Here is a 25,741-nt window from a genome sequence, read left to right as displayed (position 1 = left end):
ATTTGATGTTTTTATAGAAAAATTTTTAAATAGTAAAATCTAAGGTTTTGTTCTTTCTATTATTTTTTCGCTGCAAACATGAATTTTGGATTTTACATTTTACTTTAAATAATTATTTGAAAATTTTTCAAATTGATAATGATAGTCCTGGAGAGGTAGCAGAGTGTTGTACTCGTAGGTTTATGCTACTTATGATTATAGATAGCATATTTCCCTCTTGAAATGATAGTAAAATTAAACTAACTTACTTATCATATATACGGACATTTGACTTCTCTAAGAAGTATAGCTGGTGCCGCGTTTGTTTTACATACTTATATTATAATCTTTGTTCGGCTATTATTGGACAAGATAAAATGAATCTTAGTGGGTCAGTCACATTATTGCAGGTATAATATGTTAAAAAGAAAATTTGTTATGACTATATGTTTAAACATATTATTATAACATGTTAAGTATTTTATTCACGATAAACTTTTTTATTTCAAGTTTGGACATGGTCTAGACTATACATGCTAGCTTCTCAAATTAAATCCGTGAAATCTATTGTTCTTGACCCTTAGATACTTCCTAATGGTCTAGTAGTACCGGATGCTCCTTATGAAGTTAAGTATGTAAATTATTTATATTTTATTAGTATAATCATTATATTGAAAATTTATTATTTATAGTTCTTAATATAATGTATAATATCCATTTGTTTTGTAGATGGAGTCGGGGTAAACATGATTTTACACTAACCGTGCATAATTATGTATCTGTTATTCGGGATATTTTTTATCATGAAGGAGATGGACAAGTACTTTTATTAATAGTGCAAACCTTTTTGTGGTAGAATCATTTTAATCAATTTATCTATGTAATGTTATATTTATTTTCTATACAGTTTAATTAGTGGTCTTATGAACCTAACTTTTACAATTCTTTACCGCATTTTTGTCTTTGAACCTTGTTTCGGTACAAAGGACCTTTATTTTACGAACATTGCGTCGAGTATCTTCACTTAGATAAGGTACTTCGGCAGTTAGGTTTAATTGCGTTCACGAACTGGCTATCCACCTGGCTACCATCTTACAATCATTTTGTGATAAATTTCTTCCTTATTTAATGCAATATAATTATAGAATTTTGAAGAAATTATATATATATATATATATGTATTTGTGCATGTTAATCAATTGAGGCATTGCATAGAGATTTGAGACATCAGTCTAGTACAAAACATTATTGATGTTTCACAAGATCTAGCAAATTCGACATTTGAGTCATCTGAAACTATATTCATAAATGATGATCAAGTCCACCTAACTTCAGATCCTTATATTCCCAGTAATTATATTCACGCATATGTGACTGGTAAGGTAATGGCGTGTACAAAAGCAGTAGTACACCTTATGAAGGTAATATGGCTAATTTTGATCATTCATAACCATCACCACTTTTGGAATGTCACCGTGTACAATCTCAATGACGTGTACTTGATAATTCATCTATTGAATGTAATATTTTTGAATCTCCATGTTCTCAAATTCAACAAGTACTTCGTAAAAGCATTCGTGAAAGTTACCCGCCAAATTGTGGTACCGGAGGCCACAAAGGACATTGACATGAATGTAAATATTTCTGCATGTTTGTGTGTGTTGATTTGTAGGTGAATGTGTTATATGAGTTATCACAAGAAAAATCTGAGATTCAACAGATCCGAATTAGATATTTAATCACGCGGAAATCCGAGCCTTGCGTTGCACTTGATCTCCTTGAAGCAAATTCGGCCCGCCACATATTGCCTCCCAGGATAGAACGAACGATCGGAATATATCTAATTCCGCGAACCGAATTAGGAAACCAAAGAAAATTGAAAGGAACAGAAGAGTTAATTTTTTACAGAGCAAATCAGAGGTTTTTTAGATGAGGAGAATTTATTTTTTTTTGAACGAGTTAAAACTGAAAAACTAATCTATTTCATGTGAGGGTTTTTAGTTTTATATTTAAATAAAAAAAGAAATTAGATTTTCAAATTCACTAAATACGCAACTTTCTGATTCCGATTATTTGAATTTTAATTAGTCAAATAAATAAAATTCAAATAATAGAAAATTATATTAATTGAACTGGGCTCGGCCCACGAGCCCAAGGCCTTATATTGACATATAATATAATTGAGTTAGATTAAGCCCAAACCACTCTAGCCTACTCATGGTCCAAATCCAATCCCTCATTGATCCATTTACATAAGTTTGGCATCCATGACAATATATGGAAGGTTAGAGTTATTTTGTGTTTCCAATCTGGGACAAAGTCCCTTCATCTTCCTCTTTCACATGTTGCTCTTTTGATACGTGACTAACACTATCAAATGTAAATACATTTGCCTGATATTCATATTCATTTACCATCACTGCCATCTTTTTTCGGTTTTTCTGCTCCGAGTCAAGATACTTTGTGTGTGGCCATGGGGACTATTCATAACTAGAGTCTTGCTTATCTCGAGCATCATGAAGTCGTTTAATGAAAAAAAAAACAACAACTCGATCATACGTCAATTGTACAAGATAGTGAGAAGTAGTCGTTGAGCCCCTTTCAATACCCCATTGATCCATTCAGACAAAATGGTTGTTAATATACCATGTCGTCACCCTTCATCGTAGGCAAGTGTCCATTTACTCTTCTCAATTTCCATTAGTCAATCATAAGTTGTTGGCTTCACAAGCTGGATAACCGCTAATGTTTCGTTAAACTCTAACAGATCAATGGATGCTCCCGTCTTTCAACACATATATTTCAATCTTACATATTTAATTTTTTGGTTGAAGTTAAAACATATATGCCGAAGGCAAAATCGATGCGGACCACTAGGTGGGTGAAATGCAAGAATACAATCAATTGGATTCGTGATTCCAACATGTCTATATGAAATTAGATATGTATGATATCTGTCCTGCACAATATACCTGCATACACAATAATCAAATAAATATCATTACTAGAATTTTCAAAGTATATATAATTTACAACTTAAATAAATTAAATTATCTTGCTTACTAGCTGGAGAAACCACATCCAAAATTCAGTATTCTTTGCATCAACAATGGCAAAGGCTAATGACAACACATGACGGTTGGAATCTATAGTAGCGGCAATCAACATAACATACTTGTATTTTTCATATAAATAAGTCTCATCCACGCTAATCACATTCCGACAATGACAGTATGCCTCAATACAAGGTCCGAATGCCCAAAACACATATTGTAATGTATATTTCTATTGATGTGCTGCTTCTAGATGAGCCCACTCAACAATTTTATTCGGTATGTACTTTTGAAGTGTCTTCATATAAGTTGGAAGTTTTTGTACCAAACTCTCTCATGTCCCGTAAACATGCTCAGTTGCACGTTCTAATCCATAACATGCATTTGAATGATATATCAAAACTATATTCTATTTTCACTGCTCTTTTCACATTTGTTGGCTCATATGCCGGATTTCTACTAACAAATCCATTCAACAAATTCGCTATCATGTTAACAACCAAGTTGTTATGCTTCAACAACGCATCATCTGGAATACACGTCTGATCAGGCATCACCATAACAAGTTGCCAACGTTCCAAGTGTGGCTTATATGATGCAGTCACACCTCACTCACAACAATTTTTATCATAATGCTTACACTTTACCCTAAAAACTGTACGGGTGCTCTTTGTCACTGTATATTCTCTCCCGACCATTCGCACCGAGTAATCTTTTATAGCCATCTGCATTTGCTTTTTTTCACTGAATGTCACCCCATAAATCAGAATAACATTATTTTTTGTGTACATATTCCATTGCAACTAGGAGTATTGTATGTATCTTGTATAAACTCCCCTCTAGGAAAATTCTAAAAAACTTCAGTCGATGGATGTTCAATCTCACCCCCTGAGTGGTATGGTATGTGTTTCGTGACATCTCGATGACCCTAGATTTCATCAATTTTTTTCCCCCCTACTATTTCATCATCTAATTTTGACTGTGATTCTGGCTCACTACATTCATCTTGACCTATTCTCTCACAATCAGCGTCTAATATTAGTAAATCATCACTTAAAGGACCCTATATTATGTTGTAATACACACTAGGAGCATCAACAATTGCATTTTCATAATTTCGTTGAAATTCAACAAATAATTCCAAACACTTGTAATCATTGGTTGAATTCAAGAAATGCTCGAGATTAACCGCAATGATGATAATCAACCTCGATTTCTGAATACCCTGGTCATGCGTCCAACTATATGGCATTTTCAAAATAATTGAATACTAACGTCGATCTTTTCCGGTCACATAAAAAATAATACTTTCTAAATCTTCAAATATACTATTACCTCCGATAAAAATCATATATTTGGGATCACAGTCATGTTCTATTATACCAAAATTGCGAATAATATTTTCATCCCAATATAATAAAATATTAATATTGATATTGACACCAGACATCTGTTCAAAAACTAATAATAATAAAATATTAATGCTACAAAAAATAAACAAACACATAATATTATTTCAAAATAAAGAAATTATAAATTTCATATTAAAATTATCAATATCAAAATAAATAAATATAAAATAGTAAAATACAAATATAAATATATCGCATATAATATTGTATAAATATATGGAAATTCTTCTAACATTTTACAAAACTAACAAAATATTCTAAGGGTGTGTTTGTTTGGGGGTTTGGATTTTGGATTGAGATTTGAATAGTAAAAATTTTGAATTTGAATAGTTGTATGATGTGATATAAATAGGGTTTGATGTGATGTTTTGAATGTAAAATTGATTTTTAGTATAATATAAAAAATAAAAATAGGTGTTTGATTTGATATTTTTGGGGGAAAAAAATTGGATGAATAGTAGAAATCCTCCAAAATCCTTCAAACAAACACACCCTAAATCTATCAAAAAAATTTATTTTAATAATACATAAAATTTACATTAATAAATATTCAAGAAGATAAAAAAAATAAAAAGAAAAACAAAAGAAAAAAAAAAACTTACTGAGTATGATGAAGTTGTCGAGAATGAATGATTATCGTGTGAACTTTTGTGGTATGATGAATGAAGGGAAAAAATAGGTTTTTAATGTAATCAATAAAGGAATTATCAGAACCAGTAACTGTCAAAACTAAAATGAAGTTCTCAGAACTTTATAATTTTATAATCAAGGAGTTTTGAACATTATTTTTAAAAAACCGTCAATTGAAGTGTACATTTCTATTTCACTAAAAAAATAGTATATTTGTAATAAAATTTCGTTCATAAAGTTCACGTAGTAATTTTATCCCCAATTCCGTCACTAATAGCATTAGTAACAAAAAAATTGAATTTAAAAACGAAAAAACATCGTTACAAAATTAATATTTTCTTGTAGTGTTCATAAAAAGTACAAATAAAATAATAATGTTTTTATAATTTACATGAAAGTAGAGTATTTTAGTATTTGTATATAAAATACTTTTATTATATTCTCTCCATCAAAGTAAGAAGTAAATCTTTATTTTTGGCACACTATTTAAGAAATAATAGTATTTTAATTATAGTGAGTAATTAAAAGTAATTTAATGTCGTTTTTACCTTTACTAATAATATGATGTAAAATAAGAGTATTTGTGAAAAATTATAAGATATTTAATAAAATATTTATTTTTTAATTGTGCGTCCCAAAATAAAAATATGTATATTTTTAGGTGGACCGAGTATTAAATAATTTTAAATGGTAAATATGAAAATGATAGAAAAGAAAGTTTGAATTGCCAGGAGAGGAATATAATTCAAATTAAAATACTAAAAAAAACCCTATCCACGTAACTAACACTCCATATTCTGCAGAGTTGGGTGAGTACTTGCTTCAAAGCGTAGAGTACAAACTCAAAATGTGGAGTTGCGAGAATCACACACGACACTCGTTAACGGCGGTGCCCAAACCCACGTGGAAATTGGAATGTTGATGAACAACATCTCTGCCACTGCCTCTGATTCCCCGCCTGCCTTATCCTGATCTCCAATCCAGAAACCTCCCCCGTCGACGTATCCATGGCGACGTTAGGAGTAGTATTCCCTCGCATCATCTGCCCACACAATTCCAGACCGAGATCCACCACTACATCAATGGCGGCAAACGCGAATTCCCATTCTCAATTGAGGAAGGAAGAAATAGTGATCGTCGGAGCAGGAATCGCTGGCCTATCCACTGCACTCGCCCTTCGCAGGTCTCGACCAACTAATCCTTCTTCCATCCCCAAAATAATTTCATATTATCGCAAGTTCGCAACTAATCTCCGCATTTTATTATCCTGTTCGTTTTCAGGGAAGGAATCGAATCGCTGGTGGTCGAGCAGGCCGATTCGCTCAGAGCCGAGGGGACTTCGCTTACGCTTTTCAAAAATGGATGGAAAGTTTTGGATTCCATTGGAGTCGGGGCTCTACTCAGAGATCAATTCCTTCGTATTCAAGGGTAAATTGCTTCTACTTTTGTATCGATTGACAGTAGAAACAGAATTGGGCAAAAACTTAGGGTTTAGCTCCAATTTGAAATCCATTGAGTGAACGAGATGCAGCTAAACATTCGAGAAACGGAAACAAAAACCGAATTAGGTTTGATATTTTTGTGGTGAAATAGTTGCATTACGTGAACACTTAGGTAAATGAACTTAAGAAGTTGTTTTTGGAATCGAAATGATCGAATTCATGTAGAGAATGGTTTGATCAGCTGTGCAGGATGGTTGTGAAATCGAATGACGGCCGAGAATTACGCACATTTAATTTCAAAGACCACGACGAAAGGTAAAAGGAAAAAAACTTCGAAGTTCGGGAGAAAATTGCAAAAAATATTTCACATGTATATTTCATTATCATTTTTATCATGTATCTATTTCGCTGACAAAATATATATCCTACATGTTTGCAAAAGTCTTAATTTTTGTCCTTTTGCCGTGCGTGACGTTCACACCACGCGTAGCTAAATGATAGAAGTAAAAACTTTTGTTAACATGTAGGATATATTCTGAAAGCGAGATAAATATATCACAAAAGTAATAATGGGGTATACGCGTGAGATATTTTTTTCAATTTTCCCACCATTGATGCTTGCATTGACATGTTTGTCATCCGGATGTTGCAGTCAGGAGGTGCGTCCCGTGGAAAGGAGGATTCTATTGGAGACTCTTGCGAACAAACTACCTCAAAATGCAATTTCCTTTTCATCCAAGCTCAAGAGCATCGAACGAAGCGAATATAATCGCTCACTACTTACATTCGAGGATGATTCTCGGATATCAGCCGAGGTACACTAGCTACTTATCTACGTTGATGCTTTCTCCTTTGAATTGATTCTCTCGCGCTAATGTGGTTGAATTGGTTTTAGAGTTTTTTAATAGTTCGTACTCGCGAAATTTGCTTTGAGTATGATCCGTGTGGTTCAGATTGTCATTGCTTGTGATGGGATACGGTCTCCCGTCGCCAAATGGATGGGCTTCCCGGATCCCAAATATGTCGGACAATATGCTATCCGTGGACTCGCAGTTTACCCTGACGGGCAACCTTTGGAGCCTAAAGTTACTTACGTATACGGGAGAGGTGTCCGTGCCGGTTATGTGCCGGTTTCCCCTACCAAAGTGTATTGGTTTGTTTGTTTCAACAAACCATCACCAGGTTCATTTCTATGCCGGTTATTTTGCATTTTGAATATATTGTTATTATAAATTGTTTATGAGATGAAATATACTTCCTTCGTCAGGCTCTAAGAATTTCATTTACCTTTTGTGTCATTGTATTTAATGTTAAAAATATCTTTATATTTGTATAATTTTTTGCACAAATGTCATTGTAATTAGTATTATAAGACATTAATAGAAGTATTTTTATCATTTTTTCTTAATTTGTATTACGTTTTCATATAAAAATTAATATTCAAAGATCAACACGCAAAAAGTAAATGAGACCCTTAGAGCCGGAAGGATGTAGTAGTTAATTTACAACTCTTTGTGTCCACAAAAAATATATCCATGTAAGCTTAACATAGATTTTAGAAAGTATAATATTATATTGGTTGATTGTAACTTACATAACATAGAATATTTTGGAAAATGTACGAAATTAGAGAAAAATTTAAATTGGATGTGTAACTGATAGTAACAAATTTGTAAATAAGTATACTATTGAAGAGTATAAATTAGGGAATGCATACGATTTTTTATTTTTATTTTTTTGGCTTTTGCTAGACATACAAATAAGGAAAACAGAGGTACATGTGGTGGACAAAATATGTATCAAATAAATTGTTAAAAGAAAAAAAAAAATAAAAAAAAATTGAACTGGTTTGAACTTGTGTCAAAAACATGTTTAAGTCGAGCTCGAACAATATGTAGCTCGTCTTGTATAACAGTTCTAGCTCTGATTATTTAACAGTGTAACAGAGCATGCGCATATCATTGTTCTAACAATTTAACCTCAGGCCCTAAAATCACAAGCCCGTCCATATTAAGACAAGAAGCCGAGGAATTGACTAAAGATTGGCCTTCCGAGCTTGTAAGCATCATAGAGTCCACTCCGGACGATGCAATCATAAGAACCCCTCTAATGGACCGATGGTTGTGGCCGGGGATTGTCCCACCGGCCTCCACCGGACAAGTGGTTGTCGTAGGTGACGCATGGCACCCAATGACACCAAATCTCGGACAAGGTGCATGTTGTGCGCTTGAGGATGCCGTGATCTTGGCAAAGAATCTAGCACAAGCACTAAAGCTTGGGTCGATGAGCGTGGAGGATGCTTTCCGATTGTATGAAAGGGAAAGGCTACCGAGAATCTTTCCATTGACGGTACGAGCGAATCTTGTGGGTTCATTGTTGCATTTAAAGAATCCGGTTGTTTGTTATGTTCGAGATAATATTGTTGTGTCCAAACTGGTCGAGCTCGGCCCTATGTTGGAACATACGAATTTTGATTTCGAACCTATCCAGACCATGGAATGAATGAACGAACAATTGGCCGTTGTTGATATTCCGTTCATTTTGTATGTATTTATTTTTTTCTGATAGATAACACGTAAAAAGTGTAGTGACTAAAATATCTGTAAGAGCACAATTGAGATATTGTGAAATGAGATAGTTGTATTTTTATGAGATTATATTGATTGTTTATGATCCAAAATAATGAATAGATACATTGACTTATTGATAGTAGAAGATGGAAAATATATATATTTATAAGAAGAGTTTTGTACTTCAAATTAAATAGTTAAATAAACACCATTCAAAATGTAGATGTAAGTATGATCTATAAATAAGAAATATTTGTCATGCTAATCATACAAAGTTCAATGGCTATGAGAACAAAGCATATATATAATAAAATTACAAGCAATATATTATTATCATGCCTCCTAAATACTATGGGTATGTTTACTAAGTTGAATTATAAGGAATTGTTTAACCTTTATATGTCTTAAATATATATATATATATATATATAGATATTTAAGGAAATAAAGTGACTATCAAGTTGGCTCCAAACCTGGCGGGTTCAAGGCTGAGGCATATTTAGAATATGACTATCAGGGGCAAAGTGAATTTTGGGACTATGAATTTTTGGCGGGGAGGTTTTGAGCCTCCAAAACCCATCTCCAACCCACCCACCCTAGATACTATGCAAAGTACCGGGAGACAATAATCAACTATGTAATGCTACTCTTTGATGCCACGAGTGTAGCCTTTGCTCACTCGAAACCATATTTATACATTTGACCATTTACAAAAATTATTATGGTATCAAAGCCATAATACCAATAGTATTGGGTATTGATCCTGTTTAGAATTTCAATATAACATTATCTCGGGGGACGAGGAAGATCGTTCATGTTGTTGTCCAGCATAGGAAAAATTGTGGGACTCGCTCTTGGAGATATTATAAGGGTAAAAGGCTGTTGAAAGTAGATGGTATTTGTTTTTGAGTTTTGGTTGATGTTGTTTGGACAGTGATGAACAAACCTGGCCCAATTTGTCTCGAGTCCAATCAACAAGGAAATGGCCCAAATTAATCAATCCAATGAAGACCTAAAAGAATTGATCGAAAAAGTTCATTGGTCCCCCAATCCATGTGTGAGAATAACAAAAATTAATTGTAACAAACTTTCTGGAGCTAGGGAGAGATAGTGAGGGAAAATATTTCATTCTTGTTGAATTTGTTACAATGAATATAGTCATGTTTGGATATTGTGTTTTATATATAATATAGAGTGAAGTAAGATAGATCTGGGAGAGAATATAGAAAAGAATCTAAATGTAATTTCTTTAAGGAAGAATGTGATAGTTTGTAGGCTCTTTGGTAGAAAGGGTTCATTGAGTCGGTGGTGATGAGGAGGATAGATTAGGAGTGAGATATCTTCAAGAAATAGTGAGATAGATTTCTTGAGAGTTGTGACCCTAATTGTATCCATAAAATCTCATGTTTCGACTGCTTTGATGGTGAAATTCGTCTGGGTTGGAACCCCCGACGTAGGTCCTTGATGACTGAACTTAGTTATCAATTATTTTATATTTTATGTTATCATTGTCACCGGAGTGCATTCGCAATCTGATCATCCAGCAAACAACCGGTTCTATCGTGGAAGCTATCTCTGTTGCCGTTGTGCGTGTTCTTGATGGTGAGATATTGTTGTTGTTTGGTTTGGAGCAAATTTGGGGCCACCAAAGGCTAAGCCACTTAAAATAAGTAGGTTTTAAGTTGAAACTCCGATATTTTCTTAACATTCTTTCCAATTCAGTGATCTAAACAGTAACACAAATAAAGAAAAATGTATGCAGAACAAACAAATAAAGAAAAATGTATAAAGAACAACATGATGTTTCTCGAATAAGCAAATACTAGCAGGAAGGAAATCCAATAGTTCTTCCCAATTTCACTTCTGCTAATGCAAGACAGAGTATTCTAAACATTATATATATTATTCAACAAAAATGGTTGGTTCAAACTATAAATACTTCTTTGAACAAAACGGAAATCGAATTCAAAGGCAATTATAATTCGTATCAAATTCAGTCAAATCCTTCCCTATCACTGAGTCAGATCGTAAAAGAGCAATCGGATTTGCACAAATTCCACAGAAAATTCAAGAAACTTTCATCAAGTAGAAAGGAATTTGGACGGAATTAGTAAGTACAGTTACCTTGATGGTGATTCAGGTAGCGCAATTCGCGGCTTCTGCGGGGGTCTTGGCGGTGATGGAGAGAGCGTGCAAACCGGACTGGAGCTCGCCGGATAGGAGTTCGTAAACCATACGGTGTCGCCTCACAAGGTTCAGACCTTCGAATTTTGGAGACACGATCTTAACATTGAAATGCGTCTCATTAGCAACGCCGCCTTCCATGGCTCTGACGGCGGCGTGACCGGCGTGCTGGTAGGAGACGTCCTCGACCTCTAAAACGGTGGCTTGCAACGCCGTTTGGAGCTGCGTCTGGATTCGATTAGCTCTTGAACATAGCGTTCGCGTTGCCATTGATTCCACCCGACGACTGAATCAATTTTAACCTAATTTTTGGGGATGTATAGAAGTGCGTGGTGTTAAAAAAAAATAAATAAATAAAATAATAATAATAATAATAATAATACTTGGGGGTGAATAATAATAATAATAAAAAAAAAAAAAATCACAAATTTTTGTTCATATCTTTTTATTTTTTAGAAAAGGTTTATAATTTTTTATGAAAAATATTATTTTATTTAAAAAAATATTTAATAATTATTTTAATTAAAATTCAAGATAAAATGAGTGTGTTTGATTTGAATTTCGTATGCAAATCACCACTAATTATTACTCTTTCCCAACTAAAATATTTACATTGCTTTGGATATGAGAATTGGATAAAATATCATTACTATCTATCGTAATTAAAAGTATATTAATAAAAATAATTATTACTAAGATTAAAATAATTATAATTTAATAAAAAATAAAAATTCATAAATAATAAATTTTAAAATATAATTTAAATATATAATCATATTTTTCTAAAAAAAAAAAAAAGACAGTATATGAAAAAATATAGATATTTTTTGTAGAACGAAAAAAATATCATTCTCCATATATATATATATATATTATTTTTTTCACATAAATTAAAATAAATATTAGTTAAACTAAAATTAAATCAAAACCAGAGGTGGGTGGTAGCATATATCTTAAATTTTATGTCGCATATTTGTATACTGCAACAAAATTTTCGGTATAGCATTGTATATGAAAAATTTGTTATAACAAATATATACGGTACTAACAAATTATTACTTCCGCTAATAATTTTTTCATTTACTTCTGACATATAAATTTAAGTATATTAATATTTTATTGTATAGTACAAATGATGTATGAAATGAAAATTTTTACCCATAATATGATGATAAAGTATAAATATTTATATAAGGGAAAAAAAAATTAATTTTGGTCTCAATATAATCAAAATGTATCAATTTTGGTTTCAATATAAAAAAAAAACTTATCGATTTTAGTTCAAATATAAACAATTTCAATCAATTTTGGTCCTACCGTTAAAAAAAACTAACGAAAATTGCTGATGTGGACATAACGGATGTGACGTGACAGTTGACCTGGAAAGTACAAAGTCATGTACAATTATACACGGCCATGTTGTTACATGGTCGTGTATATTTCAGTGTATAATTATACATGGCTATGTTGTTACACGGCCATGTACAATTATACACGGTCATGTTGTTACATGACCATATATATTTCAGTGTATAATTATATATTATCATGTTGTTATACGGCCATGTATAATTCTACACGGCCGTTTACCTTTTTGTTTCGGTCTAAAATTTTATTTTTTTGTTATATTTTTTTTTTGAATTTAAAATAGTTGATATAGTTAAAATAGAAAAAAAAAAAAAAATCAATAATAATCATAATATAATTAAAATGTATCAATTTTAGTTCAAATATAAATATTTATTAAGTAAAAGATTTTTTTTTAAATTCTACTACTATTTAGCAAAAAAATTTATATTACAAACATTCAATTACTGTATTGAAATAATAAATTAATTTTTAATACTACTATAATATACAAAATTAAAAAATAGTTGTGTAATTTGATGTTTATAAGAGGAAATTTTTTTTATGAATAATAAAATTTTAGACAAAATCTTTTAAAAGAATATATTTTATAAATTTTTATATTTGAATTAAAATTAATAAATTTTAATTATATTATAATTACTATTGATTTTGTTCATTTTAACTATATTAATTATTTTAAATTCAAAATAATTTTTTTTTTTAAAAAAATATAACAAAAAAATAAAACTTTAAATTAAAATAGAAATGTATATGGCCGTGTATAATTTATACATGACCATGAACAACATGACTATGTATAATTTTACACTGAAATATACATAGTCAGGTAACAATATGACCGTGTATAATATACATGGTCGTGTACTTTCCAAGTCATCTGCCACGTGACTTCCGTCATGTCCACATCAGCAGTTTCCATTAATTTTTTAACGGTGGGACCAAAATTGATTGAAATTGTTTATAATGAGACCAAAATTTGATTAAAAATGTTTACATTGGGATTAAAATTGATGAGTTTTTTATATTTGGACTAAATTAATAAATTTTAATTATATTGTGACCATAATTTATTTTTTCCCTTATATAATTTTACTAAAAAAAATGATAATATTTGAATTGACATACTAAAATAAAAAATAAAAAAAAAATCAGAAGATTTTAAGTATATGGAAAAACTAATAATATTTTTCGAATATACCAAAATATTTATATACAGTACCAAAATTTTGATATTTTTTATAGTACAATATATGATATTTTGACATTTCAATTTTTTTCCTACTAATCAAAACCAAACAAACTAATACAAATAAGTATATTATCTTATTTCAATACAATTTAATTATATATTTCCTCCATCCCGACCAAATTGAGCCTCTTTTATTGCTGATACAATATTTAAAGTAATAATATTTAATTTATTAATATTAGTAAATTATGATATTATTTTATATATATAATTAATAATATTAATAATTTTAAAATAAATTAATATATTTGATAAAAAAATTAAAATATGTATTTAAATATTTAAAAAATATATTAATAAAAAATTTGAAGAATGAAAATTATTCTATAGAAAATCAAAACCCTAGTTGATGTATGATGTTATGTAATTAAGTAATTTAATTTATATTTATTAAATATGTTTTGAATTAATAAATTTGATCTCAAATAAAAAAAATCCATTGTTACAATACCAAAAAATAAAATAAAATAAAATAAATAGAAAAGAAAATGTAAATTAAAATGAAACGAATAATATATTTTTTCTAAAATAATTTACATTAATTATATTACTTAAAATATTGCCTCCACCACGTTTCGATCCATACGTGTAGTTAGTGTTATTTTATTATTTTTCAGGTGAATAATATTATTAATATTTTTAACAATAAAGTTTAATATACTCTCTCCGTCTTATATCTATATATCTGATAAAGTAGAAATAAAAATTAAAAGACTAAATTAACCTATTAGTATTAGTATTGTATAATATAAAGGTAATAATTTGTATAATATATTGTAAATTGGAAGGTATTTGTAATGTTAGGCATATAGAAAAAATTGATACTTTTGTTATGATAAATTGTTAAGGGACGGACGAAGTATATATTTATAAAATATTAAAAATATATATTTTAATATTTCAAAGACAAAACTGCACAAAACCCACATGGTTTTACAAAATTACCTTAAATCTCCATGTTTTCAAGACTCTGCACTTAATTTCCTCCATCATACTTATTTAAGCATGTTTGGCCTATACACACCCTAAATTGTCTAATAAATTTCTAATCTCCATTTCTAAATATTTAAAATTACAAAAAAGGAACATTAATAAAAATAATAATTTGTTAATATACCTATAAAATTATTTATTTTAATAGATTTAATTTACTAAACCAAACCAAATTGTACACAGCCTGACCTTACAGGCTCAGGCCCAGCCCGGACCCGGTTCATAGTTGTGCTGGGCCGACATAACCCAAAAAAATTTGGGGTGTATTTCTTTAGCTCAAAATTATCAAAATTTTGAACTTTGCTTTCCCTAAAAGAAGAGAAAAGAAATATATATATATATATACAATTTTCTCCTTCAAACATTCCATTAAATATTATTTTAATTCTAATTTAAACTATTTAAAAGATAAAAAAATATAAAATGACCATAAATAGACATGCATGCATGCTATCAAAGCAAAGCATCCCTACTCTACAAGTGATGATACGTTCCCGTCCACAAGGATAAAGATGGTCCGGTGGTATGGAGATAAACTCGTAATCGTGTGGTCATAATTCAGTCTTACTTGTCGCACATGGTTGAGTAGTATCATAATTAGAAAGAACTGTACAAACATAAATGTTACCTGCATTGCTCCGACGATGACGGTTCCAACAAAAGGCATGGAATCATGGGGAAATAATCCGGAAAAGAAGAAGAAGATAGGATCAATGTATGATATACATGATTAGAGACAATAACAGGCGCAATCCAGTGATAGAAGCTGCAGATAGATAGATAGAAAGAACTTAATCAATAAGTTCATAAATCTTGAAAGATTATTATTGAATACAAGTACGTAAGCTTGTAAAAACGATACAATAAGTTAACCGGGCACTTGGTTATGTAAAAGAACGACAGCTGGGCAAATTATTGGAAGATAAAAACTCATCAATATAGGTTTTCTCGACAATAATGAAGATCACGTATTCTCATCTTTAACATACAACATTAATGCACTATTATATCTCTAATGTAATCGAATAAACTCATATATACTCTTTATAAAATTACTCTTGACAGTCACTGACACACACAGATTTACTCTAAGTAAGTAATCCTTAATGTTACTTTCTAATAGCATTACATTTTATATCATACTCTTACAAACAAAATAATTAGGCAAAAAAACATACACATACTATTTATAGCTTTCTCCCACCAAGAACATTACGAAGATTAGTTTTTTTCAGTAAACAACCACAACCAATCAAAGAATCGCACGCACGGGTGCAAAAGTAGAACTATAAACCTCTGAACTTGTAGTCATCAAGATACCGCAATTATCTCTGACAAACACACAAGATTTGGACTCGAGGGGGAAAGAATAACCAAATAATAAGATAATTGTAAGTTGCAAGGTTTCATTCATTGATGTGAGAACCAGCAAGCCTCCCCGGATCGATCAAATAATTTCAATTTCCCCTGTTTTCTATGGCATAGATACAGAAGAGTTTCATAAGGAAAATCGACAAATTCGATGCAATGTAATGCTGCTCGCCATGGCTTAGATTATTACCTGAGAATCGCCTCTTTCTGGCAGAGCCACGTAGCGTGTTTGGAGCTTGACCAGAGTGGGGCTAGGTCAGGCATCGTTAGAAAAATCATCAGTGTCGAACCATCTATGATCTGGGTTGTAATCTGTGCTCTCGTTTCCGTCGGCCTTATCCAATAGTATATCCTCGGCAACAAAGAACCCTCCTTCTACAGGTTTGTAGTCCTTCCCCCTCCATACCACAATCTGTTCTTTCTCAAAGGAGACGAGGATGCAAGGAACCAAGTCCTGTGGAGAAGTAATAGTTTTATAGGGAGGGGCACATCAAATTCAGGCATGATCGGTAAAATATACTACGAGAGGAATGAATTAAGGGGAATTAGAACAACTGCTTTGGCAGAGAATCACAATCAATTGATATGTACACCGCACCATCTTCAGTAGCAAGAACTCATAATAATCAATGAAGAAACACAAACTTACTTCAGTCAAGAAGAAAGCATTACCCTAAGTTTGCACCCAATTTTCTTATAATCACTAATGGGAAGACCTTTGCAGTCTATCCTAACGAGCTCATCATTAAGAAAAGCATCACGAACCATAGGAACAATACTACCATAGTAGCCATTTTTACCTGCAACAGAAGCACATACATTACCAAACATTACAGCAAAATAAGTGACGTGACAAAAGAAACATAGGTTGAAGTTTTACTGAGCCTGGTCAAGACAGGCACGGACAGCCCCCTTTTTCTCATCTCCTTCGTCTCCTCCATGCTCAAGCCTTCAATAGTAGTTTTTATAAGCCTCGGGTAAACAGGTTCTTGAGGTTTCCACAACATCAGTGGAATCAAAGGCCTTTCTTTGGGCTTATAATTTCTACCTCTGTAAAGCACAAGCTGGCCTCCGCGTCTAAAGATGATCGCACCCATCGTTTTGTCCTGCAATTCAAAAGCAAAAAATGCCCAATGCCGAAGAAGATGAAATAAATAGAAACCGAAATGATAGTCAGCACAATCACAATGTGGGGAAATCTCTACAACTCCTTAAGATATTATTTATTGTTTAATTTTGAGGAAAATACCTCCAATTGAGTGCATATATTTTTCATATCAACAGTAGGCACTCCCATACACTTGATCCTGACAGCCTCGGCAAGTTTCCAGTGGTTATGAATGTCGTTCAACATGTTATGTGTTAAGCCATCCCTCCCTGCATAATGAAAACGAGAAAGATTTACACACGTGTGTGTTTGCTATGTTTGGATATCAATGGCGGAAAGATTTTGAAGCACACCTATATTTATCTGCCGCTTGGTTTTATGCCTCTGGTACCTCTCAACAAGAGCTTTTCTTTCAGCATTCGTCAATGGCTCCCCCTGAATTCGATCCCTCGCCGCTCTCCGTTTCTCCTCCAAATCGTCGTCGATTGCGGCAGAGGCCACCTTGGGGTCGACCGCAGGGGCACAGACCCCAGTCCATACCCGGTCCAGACGGCCCGGCCCGAAAGGGGAGTATTTCGGCTCCCTCAGTCCAATTGGCCGCACTTTGGCGCTGCTTTCAGTGTAGCTGAATCGGAAGTCGAATGGAAGATCGGACCTAATTGGCCGGTCAGACCTATCCAGCGACGACGGCGGGCGGTATGGGGGCTTTGAAGGCTTTCGAGATTGGGATTGAAATTTAGGGTTTTTATTCGGGGACTGAGGGTTCAGAGATGGGGGAGCTACGAAAGAGTACTTGGACCGGAGTTCCGAGGCGGCGGCGGCGGCAGTTGAAGAGAATAAGCGATGCCGAGAATTTTCCAGGCGTATTTTCAGGCGGAAGAGACGGCTGATAACGGCGGTGGTCTTCATTTCATGTCATCGGAGCCGCCGCACGGTGTGGGATTAACTTGAAACTTGCAACATTTTGGGCTTTTATATTGTGATCATACATAGACTCTTTTCTTTTCGAGAAAACTTCATCCATCAATCAATCCAAGTCATGGGTTCAAATCGAAGCCTCCGAGTGACCTGCCATACATGGCTAGTATTTGTGTGTCGGACTTAATTTGCAGAGCATTAGATTCGGACGAGAGTTTACTTAGTGAGCACTTTCGAACAACGATTGCGAATTTTTACGTCATAAAAAAAATAAAAAAAATGACAGTTGTGTACCAATGTACCTACAAGTAGCTAGATATTGACCAGTTATTCAATTATGTGTTTATTTAACTAGAAAAAATATAAATAAATTTAATTAAATAAAAAATTAAAATAAAATAAATAAATACTCTATCCATCTTAATTCAAAATAATTTTTCTAGCATTTTTGTACATTTCACTCAAAGTATTTTTCTTCAACCATACATTGAAAGGTAACTCAGCTTGTATTCCGTTATCTAAAGGTACATCTCACTTCTGGCTCTTTTTTTCTTCTTAAGGTAATCTCAGTATTCACTGATGTTGATTGGGGCTCGTGCTTGTACACCCGTAAATCTATTACGGGGTATTGCATCTTTCTTGGTTCCTATCTTGTGTCTTGAAAGATAAAAAAATAGGTCACAGTGGCCAAGTCATCTGCTGAAGCTGAGTATCGAGTCATGGCCGCCACTGTCTCCGAACTTCTGTGGTTTACATACTTGTTACGTGATATGCAGATTACTCTTCCTCTTCCTATATCTGTATTTTGTGACAACCAATTGGTTATTCAGATGGTTCAACATCTAGTCCATCATGAGCGCACAAAACATATCGACATTTATTACTGCCACCATTTTCACTCCGGCCTAATTGTTCCTTTGTTCATCCCTTCTTCCACTCAGTTTGTTGATATCTTTACTAAGGCCACCTCTACAACTACCTTTAGTGTTTTTCTTGTCAAGTTGAACTTGGGCATTGCATCCTATGTCCAGCTTGCAGAGGGATAGTGAACGCAAGCAAGACTAGTCACCGTGACAATGAATACAAAAAGAAAAAAAAAAAGAAACTCAAACTCAACAGATTCTGCAATAAATCCAATATAGGAGCACACATGTTTTGTTATATCTATTGTAAATTAGTGATGGTTAGTTTAATTGTTATTTTGGTTATTAATCAATTACTTGTTACACAGTTAGTTTTCATAGAAATCTCTGGAATCAAACTAGGCAAATGTATATAAAACATGTATTTTGAAGATGATAATTTTGAATATATGAATTTCTGTCATTCTCCATTCTATCTCCTCTTGCAACATTTCTTTTTGGATTTGTTTCAAATACCCACAATAAAATGTACTCCAATTGCTTGATTTGAATCAAACAAATTGGAAGAACCAACATACAAAATCGACTTCTAAGCCTAGATGCACCATTAGCAGCAAACCAAAAAACCTTAAAGCAATTTGAGTAAAATTCAATGACAAGAAAATCATCAGCAAAAATCACTCATCAATATCCCAAAAATCCAATCCAAAAAACACGCAGTAAGAAAATATTTTATGTTTTGGTTTCAAGAGATATTTTTTTATGTGAAATACATGAAATTTTATGAATAATATAAAAATAATAAGCGTATGCAATATATTAATTTTTGGAGAAAAATATGTTGAATAATTTTCACAAAAGAAACAAACCAATTAAACAAGAAACAATTGCGCTCCGGACGGAATAGAATAGGCCCCTCTTATCCCGACAAAGGAAGAGGCAACAGATGAAGAAGATGAAGACAGGGACGGAAGGACGAGACGGGAGGCGAAGACACGACGGAGTAAGGTCGCGGCTTTGTTTGGTTTATGTTTTTATTTTATTTAATTATTAATTTTAATTTTAATGTTGTATTTAAAATTAGAGAAAAATCAATAGGCATCTCAATACAATCAAAATACATTCATTGTGGTTCAAATATACAAAATTCATCAATTAAGTCTTATTATAAATAATTTCAATTAATTTTGGTCTCAATATTCAAAAATCAACTGAAATTGCTAATATAAACATAGCGGGATTGACATGACAGCTAACCTGGACATAACATGATAGTATATAATTATATATGTCAATGTTGCCACAGGGCCGTATTTAATTGTACACAAGTGTATAAATATTTACGTCCATATACCATGATGGTGTATGAACACGACAATGTGTGTCAGTGAACACGGCCGTGTACATCCGAACACACAGGGCCGTATACATCCGAACTGGACTTCAACATTCCCGCGATTAAACACGGCCGTCTATATATCGAAACATGGCCGTGTTAGGTTGTTTATTCAGTTTTCTCTCTTGTAGTAAACACAGTTGTGATTCATTTAATCATAGTCATGTTTATTATTATTTTGATCTAAAATTGTAATAGTAAAAAATTTGAATTGAAATAGTTTTATGATGTGATATAAATAAGTATTAATGTGATATTTTGAATGTAAAATCGATTTTTAGTATAATATAAAAAATAAAAAATATGTAATTGATTTGATATTTTTAGGAGAAAAATTTGTATAAATAGTCAAAATCCTTCAAGCAAACACACCAGCCTTTTGTTTAAGCTACATTGTTTTCAATATATATATATATATATATAGTTATCATACAACTATTGCAATTTTTAATAAAAATATATTATTATTTTTTTATGAAAATTGTACTCCTTTCATCCCACATCAATCATTTGGAGTGTTGTAATATATTAAGAAATAATAGTATTTTATTAGTTAGTGGAAGTGTGTAAGAATTTTTTATATTTTTGCCCTTTGACTTTATGTATAAATAAATTATATGTGTAATGATATATTTGTAATTTAAATAAAAGTTATGAGTATTTTGATATTAATATATGATTAATTTTTCTAAAATAAGAAATTAAAGTGATACTTGAAATTAAGACATAAAAAAATGTATTTTGAATTGGGACGGAAGTAGTATTAAACTATTGTACAAAGACAGTTATAAACACAAATGCAAATACAACGGTTTGTTACTTTATTATTTTAATAAAAAATAATATTTTTCATGCACCATAGTTTTTAATAAAAATATATTCTTTCTCTCTCATAAAAAATCATATTCCTTCAGTCTCGGAACAATGGTCTTATTTGTGTTGGCACGGCTTCAAATCATAAACAATCGTATTCCCTCAAATCAATTTCAAACTGCAGCCAAACAAACCTTAAATCAATACATATGTATGGCTCGGCTTCAAATAGTATGTTCCATTTTCCCTTATTCCGTATGTTCTATCCACTTACATTTTTACAGTTTGCTGATGTGGAATGAACCCTATATATAAGTATTTTTTTATATTTTATCATTTGTTTTTAATTAAAATAATTTTTATTAAAATTTATCAATTAAGTTTGCGCGAAAAGAACACGAGATTCAGATCTCTTTAATCATCTACCCAAAATTAACCAGAGTCGATGCGGTTCGAAGATGGTTGCTATGGTCAGAACTTCACCGGTCCACCAGCAGAAGAAGTTGACGCAGCGCTACAAAAATTTCATTTATACAATCACCCTAATCCATTGCCGCTCCCGCATCAATCCATGGTCAGGTTAGTTACTCAATGCCGATACCTTAGCAACTATTGTAATTGAAAACTGTATATTTTAGAACCGGTTAGGAAATTATGGCAATATTGAATCTGCCCACCAATTGTTCGATGAAATGGTGCCAATAAATTTGCCTACTAATTATTACAAATATAATCTACCCTACACCGAAAAATTCATAAAATTCTCAAAAACTTGATTATTTTCTTTTCAAACCTCTGATAAGATAATCATATATAATTTCTTTCTTATTTCTACTTTCAATCTACTTATTTTATTTTTTATTTATCTATTTTGAATAATCATAGATAATGTTAATTGATGATATCAAAGGATAATGCTGAGAAGAAAATGGAAAGACAGTATGCAAGAACAAGAACTTGCTATAGTTACGAGGTTGAGCTACTTGTAAGTTATTACACCAGATTTTCTGTCGTAGAAATTTCGTATTTTCTGCATAAGGATATATTTAGTGCTTATTTCACTTGTTGAAGTCGAAGAAGAATGTTATTGTCATTGTTTGAGTGTTACTACTAATTTAGTTTTTTTATGGATTAGATTGGATTATCTTTCTTACTTCATTTTGGACTATATCGTCTTATTTAATTGTATGCTACTCTTTATGTCACGTTGTTGAATTATAAATTTGTCTGTATTATCGATTTCTATTGAAACTCAAATTATACTTACATATTGTGTATACAAGGAATTCATAGTGGCAAACATCACTCTAATAATATTTTATCAAATGATTTGATACTACCAATTCATTCTTTCTTTCCTCAAAATAAACACATGATCCTTAAATGTGAATGGTATAATTATGTTTAATTTTATTCCTTATATTATATTAGTTTATTAATTAAATATTAACTCAACAATTGGGTTGCATGAATCCAAAGAATGCAAATTCAAAATATAGAATATTAAGATTCACTTTTACTAATTGCGGGAATACAAAACATATAAAATTACTATGGTTAAAATTGAATAGAACATTTTAGACTATATAATAAAGATATATATTCTTATTTTCAACAAACAATAATTGATCTTCAAATTCAAAAGTTCTTGATATTACTGACACTTTAGATTTTGATTTATAGTCTCCAAAAGAAGAATTCACACATTTTAATTTTATAATCAAAATAAAGACAAAATAAATTTGTCAATTTAGAAGATGTAGATTTTTCAATATTTAAGTGATTTGCTTCATGATTACTTTGAACCTGAACATGTAAAAAAACAAACAAGTGAATATAATTTATTTTATTTTGCTGAAAAATAATATACAAAAGAATTAATAATAATAATAATAAAAAATTACCTTGAGCAATTAAGTGAATTTGATAGGATAGTTTAGCCCGCCAGAAAAATAAAAAAAAAAATAATATAATAAAAATTAAAGTATTACGAATAAAAATATTCAAAATATAATGTAAACTACCCTGATGCAGATGATCTTGACGAGACATTCCTTGATTTTCATATATAATTTCATTTGCAGACTGCAAAAATATTTAAATTTTGTATAAATAATAAGATAAATAAAAACAATAATATAAAAATTTGAATTGCAAACAATATTTAAATTTTTTTAAATTAATAAAATATATATATATAATATAAAAAATATATAATATATACATGTATAGGAACTGAAATGTAAGTTAACATATCTTCTAATGCACTTGACGCTCAAACGGAGGACTTTTTCTTTTTTCTCAAACCTTTCTCTAGTCCACTTTTAAATCTTTTTTCCGAAACTTTTTTCTTAGCTTTTATTTCAGTAACCTTAACCTTAATACGTGTTTCTTCACTTTTTGTAGATGCATTTTTTTCTTTTGAAGTTGATTTCTTCAAAATTGAATTCTCACCGGAAAGATCCATACTCTGCGGCTTTTCATTTATTTTTTCATATATTTCTTTATCTCTTACCATTTGATATGTTTCTTGTTTTCCAACTGCTCTTGTAAAAAATTGATTGGAAATATTACATAAATCTCATATTTTTTACAGTACTTTAGAATCCAAATCATCTATATTGTCAGATGTGTATTTTGAAAATCTCCGGTCTTCATTTTTCTTGTTCATCGCCTCAATATATATGAATATGAAATTTCAATAATATTATGTATACTAAAAACTTTTAAAGCATGAGAACATAATATTCCATAAAATTCAAATTTTCTAACACTAAACTGTATCGTGCAATTCAAAGAATCATAAGTAACAATATGATACTACCTTCGTCCAGTTCTAACGGTCTTATTTATTTTTTGCATGTTGATCTTTAAATATTAATTATTATATGAAAACGTAGTACAAATTAAGGGAAAAAGACAAATATTTCTATTAGTGTGTTATAAACTATTACAATCACGTTTGTGCAAAAAATTATACAAATATAATGATATTTTTAATATTAAGTACAACGACACAAAAGGTAAATAGGACCCTTAGAACCGGATGGATGAAGTATTTTATTTTTCCAAAAGGTGTAACATAATAAATTGAAATAGCTTCAATCGTGCTAAAAACATAAAAGCTACAATCATAAGCATCACATAATTCTTTTTTAAACCATTTAAATATTACTGGAGTATAAATATTTGTTGTATTTTTTTAACAATTGAGTAGGAAAAGATAATGCAGAGTACTTGTATTTGCTCTAAAAATCAGCTTTTAATTCTTCATAACGACGAGTATCAATCAAATTTTGAAAGTATTTAAAAAATTGACGTAAATTATTCTTGTAATCGGCGTACCTTTTAACAACACTGTTCATGCTCTCGCTTTTTTGTGTTGTAGTAATATCAGACAAAAAAATATTGGCGACCATAAACCAGCGCCCATTTTTATTTTACTGAATAATTTTTTCAACCAATCATTTATTTTGAAGATTATATTTTTCAAGCATATTATTCCATTCAATTAAAAAATCATCATCTTCTTCAAAATTATATGCACATTTGCTAAAATCACGTGCAAAATTTTTAAATTTATAAAAAATTCCACCTAATTTTTTAACAATATTTTGATAAATATGTCAAATACATAACCTGCGGTATGTCTCTGACCACTTAAAAGTTAAGGCTTTTGTCATTGTTGCATCTTCATCAGTCAAAATAGTATTTGGCTTCTTACCCGACATACTACATGAAAATACGCCAAATAGCCACTCAAATATTGCAGTGATTTCATCGTATAAAAGTGGACAACAAAAAAATAATAGTTTGTTGGTGTGAATAATCACAAACAAACTATTATTGCATCACAAACAATGCAAGTGGGAGATTTTCAGAATTTTTTCTATAAGTCGTATAAAAAGATACTACATTCCCAAAAGCATCATAATCAGCTATCATTCTTTCATTTGTCCAAAAAATATTAGTTATTGCATCATCTTCGTCAACTTGAATTGAGTGAAAAAAATTTGAATCTTTTGTATGCATTTCTTCTAAATATTCAAGGACTCCACCCATATCTCCAATTTTCATATATGTGGTTCTCTTTAATCGCAAATAATTTATATAATCTTGTTAAGTAAACCCCAAATTATCGTAACTGTCTGCTTACTTAATCATATAATCATGAGATGCTTTTAGTGGAATACCTACACTATCTGCTATTTCAATTTCAATAGCATGACTTTCGGTTATTTTTCTATGTGATCTAAAGATGTGAGTTTCATCAACTCTTAATAAATAATTATTATGTTCTGAAATAAATTTCACAATCTCATAGTTTTTATTTTTATACAAATTTATTTTCATTTTTGTCAAACACTCAAATCTAGTTTCAACATGTAG

General features: G+C 31.1%; 3 protein-coding genes across 9 annotated transcripts; 1 reads left to right on the top strand and 2 right to left on the bottom strand.

The window, feature by feature from the left end:
* Positions 1-5,892: 5,892 nt before the first annotated feature.
* Positions 5,893-9,044, top strand: LOC127241770 (monooxygenase 3-like). 3 transcript variants are annotated; one of them, XM_051260975.1, is made up of 6 exons: positions 5,893-6,257; positions 6,356-6,502; positions 6,766-6,831; positions 7,169-7,331; positions 7,470-7,698; positions 8,501-9,044. In XM_051260975.1, the coding sequence occupies exons 1-6, from the start codon at positions 6,082-6,084 to the stop codon at positions 9,016-9,018; spliced, it is 1,299 nt and encodes a 432-aa protein (XP_051116932.1). In that variant the 5' UTR covers positions 5,893-6,081; the 3' UTR covers positions 9,019-9,044. The 3 variants fall into 3 exon arrangements, with proteins under 3 accessions (XP_051116932.1, XP_051116933.1, XP_051116934.1); XM_051260977.1 differs by having other exon boundaries at positions 6,115-6,257; positions 6,758-6,831; XM_051260976.1 differs by lacking the exon at positions 6,766-6,831.
* Positions 9,045-10,872: 1,828 nt separating this feature from the next.
* On the bottom strand, positions 10,873-11,580 carry LOC127241741 (protein BOLA1, chloroplastic-like). The gene has a single exon (XM_051260924.1). It carries the CDS (start codon positions 11,538-11,540, stop codon positions 11,223-11,225), a length of 318 nt encoding a protein of 105 aa, XP_051116881.1. The 5' UTR covers positions 11,541-11,580; the 3' UTR covers positions 10,873-11,222.
* A 3,636-nt stretch (positions 11,581-15,216) lies between these two features.
* On the bottom strand, positions 15,217-18,336 carry LOC127241854 (CRS2-associated factor 1, mitochondrial-like). Of its 5 annotated transcripts, XM_051261081.1 has the most exons (7): positions 17,716-18,334; positions 17,504-17,631; positions 17,303-17,360; positions 17,135-17,203; positions 16,927-17,054; positions 16,445-16,708; positions 15,217-15,649 (listed from the first exon to the last, which is right to left on the bottom strand). In XM_051261081.1, exons 1-6 carry the CDS (start codon positions 18,269-18,271, stop codon positions 16,511-16,513), a joined length of 1,137 nt encoding a protein of 378 aa, XP_051117038.1. In that variant the 5' UTR covers positions 18,272-18,334; the 3' UTR covers positions 15,217-15,649; positions 16,445-16,510. The 5 variants fall into 5 exon arrangements, with proteins under 5 accessions (XP_051117038.1, XP_051117036.1, XP_051117035.1 ...); XM_051261079.1 differs by having other exon boundaries at positions 15,217-15,511; positions 17,135-17,360; XM_051261078.1 differs by having other exon boundaries at positions 17,135-17,360; positions 17,716-18,333.
* Positions 18,337-25,741: the final 7,405 nt, after the last annotated feature.

The sequence above is a fragment of the Andrographis paniculata genome, unplaced genomic scaffold (genome assembly GCF_009805555.1).
Source record: "Andrographis paniculata isolate CXL003 unplaced genomic scaffold, ASM980555v1 Contig83END, whole genome shotgun sequence".
Classification (NCBI taxonomy): Eukaryota; Viridiplantae; Streptophyta; class Magnoliopsida; order Lamiales; family Acanthaceae; genus Andrographis; species Andrographis paniculata.
Note: the sequence above shows the minus strand (reverse complement) of the source record. Positions and strands in the feature narration are given on the sequence as shown.